General features: G+C 35.5%; 1 protein-coding gene across 2 annotated transcripts; it reads right to left on the reverse strand.

Annotated features, from left to right (window-relative positions):
• Window positions 1-1,980: 1,980 nt before the first annotated feature.
• LOC104121390 (uncharacterized) lies at window positions 1,981-8,327 on the reverse strand. Of its 2 annotated transcripts, none has more exons than XM_070191983.1 (3): window positions 7,883-8,327; window positions 6,967-7,037; window positions 1,981-2,219 (listed from the first exon to the last, which is right to left on the reverse strand). In XM_070191983.1, the coding sequence occupies exons 1-3, from the start codon at window positions 7,988-7,990 to the stop codon at window positions 1,994-1,996; spliced, it is 405 nt and encodes a 134-aa protein (XP_070048084.1). In that variant the 5' UTR covers window positions 7,991-8,327; the 3' UTR covers window positions 1,981-1,993. The 2 variants fall into 2 exon arrangements, with proteins under 2 accessions (XP_070048084.1, XP_009631674.1); XM_009633379.4 differs by lacking the exon at window positions 1,981-2,219 and adding an exon at window positions 5,801-6,584 and having other exon boundaries at window positions 7,883-8,320.
• Between the last annotated feature and the right edge of the window lie 903 nt (window positions 8,328-9,230).

Here is a 9,230-nt window from a genome sequence, read left to right on the forward strand (position 1 = left end):
GAAAGTGTTGCAATACCTATAAAATATCCATAATTCAAAATATAGTGCGCCTTTTTTTTGGAATGTACCCTCTACTCATGTAATACCAAATAGTTATAGCATTCATCTAAACATCGAAAACTGTTCATGCCCTCTAAGAATTTATGACCTCCCTTTCAAAGCTAAACCGTGACCTTGCACAAGCCAACCTTAATCCCACACAACACACCGCATCTATCATGCCATCATGTGAAAAGCACAAAAATCTTATTATCAACTTTGAGTCACCAATAATTTACATACCATTTTAGTTAGAAATATTTCTCTTGCTTCTTTCCAGGAGAAAACCACAATACACAACACGTTCTCCACACCGGTAGAAACCATCAAGAATACTTTGGAATCCATTTGTACATAATCAAGCCCTTAAAACTAAATTCCTCTAACTCGACCAAGCCACGCAGGTCGCCAAGTCCAGGCACCATCAAACACAAATCTCGGATTTTATCCATACACAAGTCCGGAAACATTCTCAATTGCTATATATAATTCTCAAACCCACTAGAAAGAGCAATTGCACCGCCCAAATGGGCCAAAAGACACGTGCCCCATTAGCACCACAACACTCAAAGAAGTAACTCTACTTTAACACCACATATCAAATTCATACTCCGTGCGCACTACATCATTCACCAATAACAACTCACTCGTCCCGCGAATTTCATTTATACGTGCAATATAATCCTTAACCAGGAATTTCCTTATTCGAGTCATCCTCGATCTCAACTTCTGTAAGTCATAGCTAACCCACAAGTATGCCTCAGACCAAAATTAAAATTTAACACCTAACCATGAAATCAAATTGTCAATAGCAGACTCTCCCACTTGGCTCAAAGCCATAGGTTAAAACATTCCATAAATCACAATACCAATACTCCCTTACTGCCATAATGCCACAGTCAGTCCAATTAAACTTCTTCCCAAGTTCATACAACGCCAACCATAAAAATACCTCAATCATCCGCTAAGCTCGTATTCATCCTCTTAACACACAAGTCAACTTTCTCAACTAGATTCAGATTCAAATCTCAACCCATACACCCCGTCGGCAGAAAAGTAACTCTCTACTCACATCATAAGGAATACACCTACGTAGATTACTCCGCAGGGGATAACCCACCTACTTAGCCTCAAACTGGAATCTTGTTATACCCTTTCACAGTCATAATTACTATGCAATCACATAGTCTATCTGAGTCCAAACTCATTAACCAGACATGAGAGTTTGGTTTGTCCTAAAATTTAACAATGTGATAGATCCTTCAAAACATTCATTACTCGAGACTGTTTGTCACATCAAATCGAAAATCAAGCACCCAATGGCCTTTTCCTTTACATTTCAAGGAAACACTTCTCGTTATATTCCAATCTTCTTAACACATCCCGCGGTTACATCATACCCATCACACCGCCATTCCACCGCTCATCGAGCCACAAATTCCACTGTAAGGTCATTACAGGACATATAAGTCCAATTGTACGAGTTACAACTAAAGCTACCGAGCTTAAGCTGCGGTCTAAACCTAGCCTCAATTCCTCCAAACTTGCCCATCACCAAAACATAGAATACTCATCTCGAACTTCGTTCATGGAATCATAAGCCGGCGATGCACAGCTGATACCGAGCGCTCATGTGCGCATACGAATACATGGAAGGAATTCAAAGAGTTCTGTCTTAAGCTGAATCAATCTCGCACGATAAGGAAAGAAATATGGGAAGTATATATCCTAAATGACCTGTAGTCTCTCGAAGATAAGTATGGACGTCATCATACCGATCCGCAAGACTCTACTAGACACTTGCCCATGACTTGTAGAACCTATGAACCTAGGGCTCTGATACCACCTTGTCACGACCCAAAATCCCACTAGTCGTGATGGCACCTAACCCAACCCATTAGGTAAGCCAATTTCTAACTATCCAATTCCAATGAAATTAATTAAAAGAAAATATCTAAAACCAATACATCTCCCCAAAGAACTGGTAGTACAAATCATGAGCTTCTAAGAATAGAGTATACAAAGCAAAAATAAAATAAATACATAGTCTGTTTGAATAATACATAAACAGAGCTTTTATAAATCTAAGGCTACCCTGAACAAGAGGCAGATACAACAGGAACGCAGGTACATCTTCAGATCCCGCAACCATCGAGCACAGCAACAACAACAGCCAACATCTGCACGCAATATGCAGAAGTGTAGTATCAGTACAACCGACCCCATGTACTGAGTAAGTAACAAACCTAGCCGTAGGTTGAAAGTAGTGACGAGCTTCCACCAAGGTCGGATCCAAAACCAATAGTCCACAACAATCCATAACAACATAAAGCAAATAATACCAGAAGTAACTCAGGGATAAAATACTCAGCCAAATAATGATTTCAAAAAAAATATAGTAGTTCTTTCTTTCAAATACATCAGTGAAAACCCTAATCATTTGCCGAAGTTGCCAATAATATGAATAGTTTGAAAATAATAAATTTCTCCAAAAATCTTCTCAATAATAAATAATATGTTTCGTTTTCCTTCAGGATAACCCGTGTAAAACAAATGCATCACTATGCCCATCTGTCAAAAATGTGTGAGAAATCATAAATGATGTGATGTTGTACAGCATGAGAAAAAATACATCTCTATGCATGTATGTCATGTGTGCATGCCAATGCGATGCAATTCAGTGATAAAATCATAAACAGCCCCTCGGGCAGAACATCACTCATATACAGCCCCTCGGTCAAACCTGACAGTCACTCGTGCCACTCGGGCATACCTCATAATCACTCTTGCCACTCGGGCATACCTCACAATCACTCATGCCTCCCGGTCATTCAGCACTCGCACTCACTAGGGGTGTGTACAGACTCCGGAGGGGCTCCTTCAGCCCAAGCGCTAAAATCTGCACGGACAACTCACGTGCTATAATAATAAAGTATGCTGCAGGCGGGCAGCCCCGATCCACCCTCGTTCTCACAATCAGGCCCTCGGCCGATATCAAACATGCTGCGACGTGCAGCCCGATCCCATAAATATCCTCACAAATCAGGCCCTCTGTCTCACTCAGTCATAAACCTCTCAAGCCACTCGGGCATTTCAGTAAAACAGGGCATTCGACCCTAAATATTTATATGCATTAAAATAGAGTCATAAAATTGAGTTATGATATGCAATGAAATGAATATGAATGAGTATGAATTTTTAATTTAAAACAAATAATTCACAGTAATATGACCTCTGTGGGTCCCAATAATACTGGCACATAGTCTGAATCATGATTTTTTAATATGTTTTTCAGCTTAATTTCTCTAACTCATAAAACGCATGAAAAATATCAAGATCATTTAACTACAAAATTCCACAGAAATAATTATGTCACAATTTCTATAGTGCACGCCCGTCACCTAGCATGTGTGTCACCTCCCAACAATTCACTAAATACATATATTCAGGGTTCATACCCTCAACTCCAAGATTAGAAGAGTTACTTACCTCGAACAAGCAAAATCCAATGTCGAGCAAGCTAAGCAATGCTCCAGAAATTCAATTCTGCGCGTATCGACTTCCATACATCTAGAATCTAGTCACAATTAATTTTACTCAGCCCACAAAATTATAGGAACTAATTACATATCAAAATACTAATATTTTTCAAAAATCCGAAATTACGCCCCAAAAATCACCTATGGGGCACACGTCTCAAAATTCGATAAAAGTTATAAAATCTGGAAGCTCATTCAACCACGAGTCTAACCATACTAATTTTATTAAAATCCGACCTCAACTCGACCTCCAAATTTTCAAATCTTATTTTCAAATCCCTAAGTTCAAACCCCCGATTTATACCTCAAAAACATGTAATCTAGTCGGATTATTCGATGATAATTCAATATTATCAAGTAGAAATGATCACAAGTGACTTATCTCAAGTTTTCCTTGAATTTTCTCTCAAAATCGCCCCAAAAATCGTGATTGAAGGCCCAAAAATGGCAAAAACTCGGAACCCCTATATTTTTAACATTCTGTCCAGGATTTTCGCACCCGCGGTGATTTCTTCGCACCAGCGGTAATTTCTTCGCGCCCGCGGTCTTCGCACCTGCGATGACTATTTTCGCACCCGCGGTGACTTTTTTCGCACCCGCGGTCTTTTTCCGCGCAGGTGCGATCACACCAGCAACCCAGCTGCTTCAGCTCCTCCTCCAAATCCAAATTCGATCCGTTAAACATCTGAAACTCACCCGAGACCCTCGGGACCCCGTCCGAACATACCAACAAGTTACATAACATAACATGGTCCTACTCGAGGCCTCAAATCATATCAAACAACATCAAAACGACAAATCGCACCTCAAATCAAAATCTATGAACTTTGAACTTTCAAATTCTATATCTTGTGCCGAAACATATCAAATCAATCCGGAATGACTTCAAATTTTGCACACAAGTCATAAATGATATAACGAAGCTATTTAAATTTCCAGAATCAGATTTCGACCTCGATATCAAAAAGTTAACCCCCCGGTTAAACTTTCCAAAATTAAATTTTCGACATTTCAAGCCTAATTCCACTACGGACTTCCAAATAATTTTTCAAACACGCTCCTAAGTCCGAAATCACCATACGGAGCTATTGAAATCATCAAAATTAAATTTCGAGGTCGTTTACTCATAAGTCAATATCCGGTCAACTATTTCAACTTAAGCTTCCAACATGAAAATTCATCCTTCCAAGCTAACTCCGAAGTACCTTAAAACCAAAACCGATAATTCACACAAGTCATAATATCTCGTAGGAAGTTATTCAAGACTTCAAATAGTTGAAAGGAACGTAAATGCTCAAAATGACCGGTCGGGTCGTTACATTGTGGTTATAAACATGTCATTGTATTTGTATGACTATGAAATATTCTCACTAGAGAAATATAAAAATATGTCATTATTTTTTTAACGGACTAATAATAAAATTAACCCAAACAAAATAAAACAGAGGGAGTAAATAGCAGTAATAAGTTGTTTGCTACCTACTGTTATTTGGGGCTACCAATTTTATACTTAACGCAGACACTTACTAGCAATTAGTCATCAGTTGCCAGTAATTGGATTTCTGAAGGTGTTTGTGAAGTGGATCAAATTGACTTCTCAACTGCAAAAACTTATAAACGCCAAGATCTGAAAACATTTAAGTTTGCAGTTATCCTTATTTTCAAGTTATTAACTCATGCTTAATGTGTGTGTGTATATATATATATATATATATATATATATATATATATATATATATATATATATATATATATATATATAAACTTAAAATTAGCCCCGATTAACTTCCTTATTTTCGATAAAATTTAAGCTCAATGTAAACAAGTGTTTTTTTTTTTAGAACATTATATGAAAGCAGGTACTGACAGCTTTCAAGAATTATAAATGATTTGTTTCTTGCATTCTTAAATAATAAATTTTAAGAAGAGTGAAATTAAATATAGAGGAACAAAGCAGCAAAAGCTTTGAAGCACACAAGAGGAAAGGAAGGCTATGAGCATATCATTCTAGGCAACACAAGATTACAATTGCATTCGCTTTAACATATATCCTTTATCAGTTTAAAATGCTTTTCGTTCAGTCATTTAAAATAGAATTATTGCTTTATAATTCCTTGCAAAATCTATACATATAAACATGGGCAGATCTAGTAAGGAACAAAGCAGTTCAAACGAAAAATTATGCATACTCACATGTTATTAAATCCCTTTGACACAAGTAATGTTTCAAGAGTAATGGTTAAGGAGGTTCATCACATTAATTAAAATCCTGGATCCGCCTCTTGCATATAAAACAAAGGTACCCCATCGGATGGCAGACAGTTGCTATCCTCAAACTATAGTACTGCAAATTACTAAAATATGATAAATTATCCACAGGTACAACTGTTTCACCCAGGGAAAAACTGAGGAAAATAAAAAAATAACTACTCAATGAGATGAAGAATGACTTATCCACAATCTTATGAAGATCACTCTCCTGAAAGTAATATGTTTCAAAATTTTAGACCTTTAAAGTAACTCCATTGTCATCAATATTGGCACACAGTCACACACTCCAATCTCAACACATTTCTACCTGCTAGCACTTTGTCATCTCCTAGAGTGTACGCAGACCTTACCCCTACCATGAGGTAGAGAAGCTATTTCCAATAGACCCTCGGCATCCTTTCCCTCCAAAAACTCCCCACCTTGCTCTTGGGGTGACTCGAACTCACAACCTCTTGGTTGGAAGTGGAGGTTGCTTACCATCAGAGCAACCCCTCTTGTCAACAACTCTAAGTTTAAATATTCGACATATCTTAACCATAGTATGTTACCGAATTGAACTTCGACGTAAATGCAGGATGACCCGTTTCTATTGCTGCATCGTAGGCACGGTTGGATCGTTTTTCAGCAGGGACTTCACTCTCAGCATCGAAGTTTTTCATATGTGGAATACATCTTTCACTATCAACATGGGAAGATTGGTTTTTCAACAAATACCTACGCCTTAGCTTTAAAAATCTGAAATTTAACAAGTATAATATTAGGGTATTACTCTTTCTTTCTTTTCTTTTTTTGTCAATTACATCATTTTAAGAGAAAAGCAAAGTACTACCTACAATAGGCAATACTGATTAAGTTAGTTGTTGTATATGCATATAAGTGTGAAACTTAAAGAATATCTAGTTTTTGAAAACCCCTTATTTGTCTAAACGATGAAATATAGTGTATGAGAATGAAATGGACCGAAGCAGAACGGAATGGTTATAAAGGATTCATATAGCACACCAGAACCAGTTTGCGATTGAGGTGTAGTAGTTATTGTTTTCCTTCACCTATAAGAAAACGACACACAGATAAGGGAAATAACTATTCTATCAGATAGAGAAAATTATGATCATACAGGATTTCACCCAAAATGATATCTCTCCTCTGCTTTGCAGCCTGCAACTTCCTCTTCTTGGAGACAAATTCCTAGACACGAATTGCCAGACCATGATCACACAATTAACATCCAAAAATATCATTCTGAAATACACAATTTCATCTTAAAATATAGTATATAACCACAGGAAACCAAAAAGAGCAATTCTTTATAAATCCCAATAAACATTGAACAACACTTAACAGCTTGTTTGGATGGTTGTTACAAATCATTTTATAATGTATCGTATCGTATTGTATTATATTATACTGTATCGTTTGATAAATACAATGTTTGAATAAATTGTGTCGTTTGCCGTCGTTTCATGATATCACGCACCAGCAATATGAAGAATAAATTTGCAATATTGTAAAGAAAAATTATGATACAGAGTAAAATTACTATATAAAAAGGTAGTATAAATGATAAAATATAATTATTTAACAATAATTCAAGGGTGAGATTGAGAGAAAAAGACAAAGTAACGACGCGACCACACCAAATCGGGCGTTATATAATACATAACGACAGAATTAACCATACGATACAATAAAATTGAAGTAACAATCAAAACAAACATCGTATTTAAAGTAACAATACGATACAACAAGTAACAACCATCCAAACATGCTGTAAAAGTATAACCAAAAACAAAACAATAAAATGCCAAACTCAGATTACACATGTCTACAATGGTAATTAGCACAAACAAGGAACTAGTGGAAACAAAAAGACAGTCTTTTTTTATGATGGTGGTGTCCTAGTCAATTTGTGCGCATCTCAGCTATTTTACCGAGCAACCGCTACACTTTGCCCACTAGGCTTAGGCATATAGAAAGAAATCATCTAGTCAAACTAATTAGAATTTATTTATAAAAATCCAGAAAGTGCAAACCTTTTGCAGTTCCAAGAACTCATTTAACAGATGTTTCTGCTTGAGCTTTGCCTTGGCTACTTCATCAGCAGTATTTAGTTGATTGAAACCCTCTATAGACCTTTTCATCTCTATTCAGTAGCACATACCCACCAATGAAAACAGCCAAGAAATTTCAAGAAAACGCATAACCACATCAAAAAATTAAATCTTTAAGGTTTTCCATATATATACACACTGTTATTAACATGCTGAGGCTAGAGAAAAAATTGGTCCGTTTTATTAAGAGGGATAAAAAAGGAGAGAATGTGGAAAGCCAGAAGGGATATTGAGATATATTTTTGAGGCTCTGAATATAGGAAAAAGAAATTAAATAAAACCCCATATTGTGTGTGGGTGTGGTTGGAGGACATTAGAGGACATCTTGGTTTTCTCCCTCTCCTTTCCATATTCGTATTTGTCTTTCTTTCTTCTTCCCCTTTTGGGTTTTTTTATACCGGACCAAATTTGTTCACAATTTTAGTCGTGACGGGCTAAGCTCCGTAGCTAGGGGCGTCCAAAGAAAATCGACAAACAATACCAAATTGATAATTCGAGTTAAATTGAGAAAAAATAAATCGATTATGATTTGGTGTTGGAAAGAAAAATCAGACCAAAATTGGTGTGGTTTTGCTTTAATTAAAAAAAGTAATGTAGTGTAGTCTATAAATATTTCTTAAATTTTTTCATAATTTTATCTTTAACGTATTATTTCAAGTTTGGACTTATAATTTTTGAATGCTCCAATAAGTTGTATAGTCCATAAATATTAGTAACTCAAATAAATTCCATACCAAAATCAAATCAATATCAATACTAACAAAAGATATTCAATTCAATTGTACTAGGATTGACAATAATGTTGGATATTTTTTTTTTAGTTTTTTCATGGTTTAGATCAAATGCATAACTTATTTTTTTTTAGTGTTTAGTCATGTCAATAATAGTACTTATTAGTCGTACTTATTTTAACAACTTAGTAATTTTAGATTAAGTTTATTTTCATTATGTCTTATTAATAATATTTATTTTATGTGATTTTATTATCTTTATTGTTAAATATTTTAGTACAATGTTATGGCTCATCTCATATTTTATGTTATTTTCTTGAAAAACATCTTATATAGTTATGTGTTACTAGGATTAAAGAAATATTTGGAACACGAATTCTATGCTTGTGCTATGAAAACTTTATGAAAAAAAAAACCAAAAAATTCGAAAATCTGAAAAACATCGTGATTAAAAAATCCGACTTTATTGGTTTAATTTGGTCTTTAGATTTAATAACCCGACATAATTGGTTTATTTTGGTAATTAAAAAATTCGAACC

The sequence above is a fragment of the Nicotiana tomentosiformis genome, chromosome 12 (assembly GCF_000390325.3).
Source record: "Nicotiana tomentosiformis chromosome 12, ASM39032v3, whole genome shotgun sequence".
Lineage (NCBI taxonomy): Eukaryota > Viridiplantae > Streptophyta > Magnoliopsida > Solanales > Solanaceae > Nicotiana > Nicotiana tomentosiformis.

Bases quoted from the DNA above. Each gene is read 5' to 3' on its own strand.
- LOC104121390 (XM_070191983.1), bottom strand. From the start codon at position 7,990: ATGAAAAGGTCTATAGAGGGTTTCAATCAACTAAATACTGCTGATGAA. The intron at 7,038-7,882 runs GTTTGCACTTTC...ATTCGTGTCTAG, and splicing joins AGTTCTTGGAACTGCAAAAG to GAATTTGTCTCCAAGAAGAG. The intron at 2,220-6,966 runs GTATGATCATAA...TATTGCGTGCAG, and splicing joins ATCATTTTGGGTGAAATCCT to ATGTTGGCTGTTGTTGTTGC.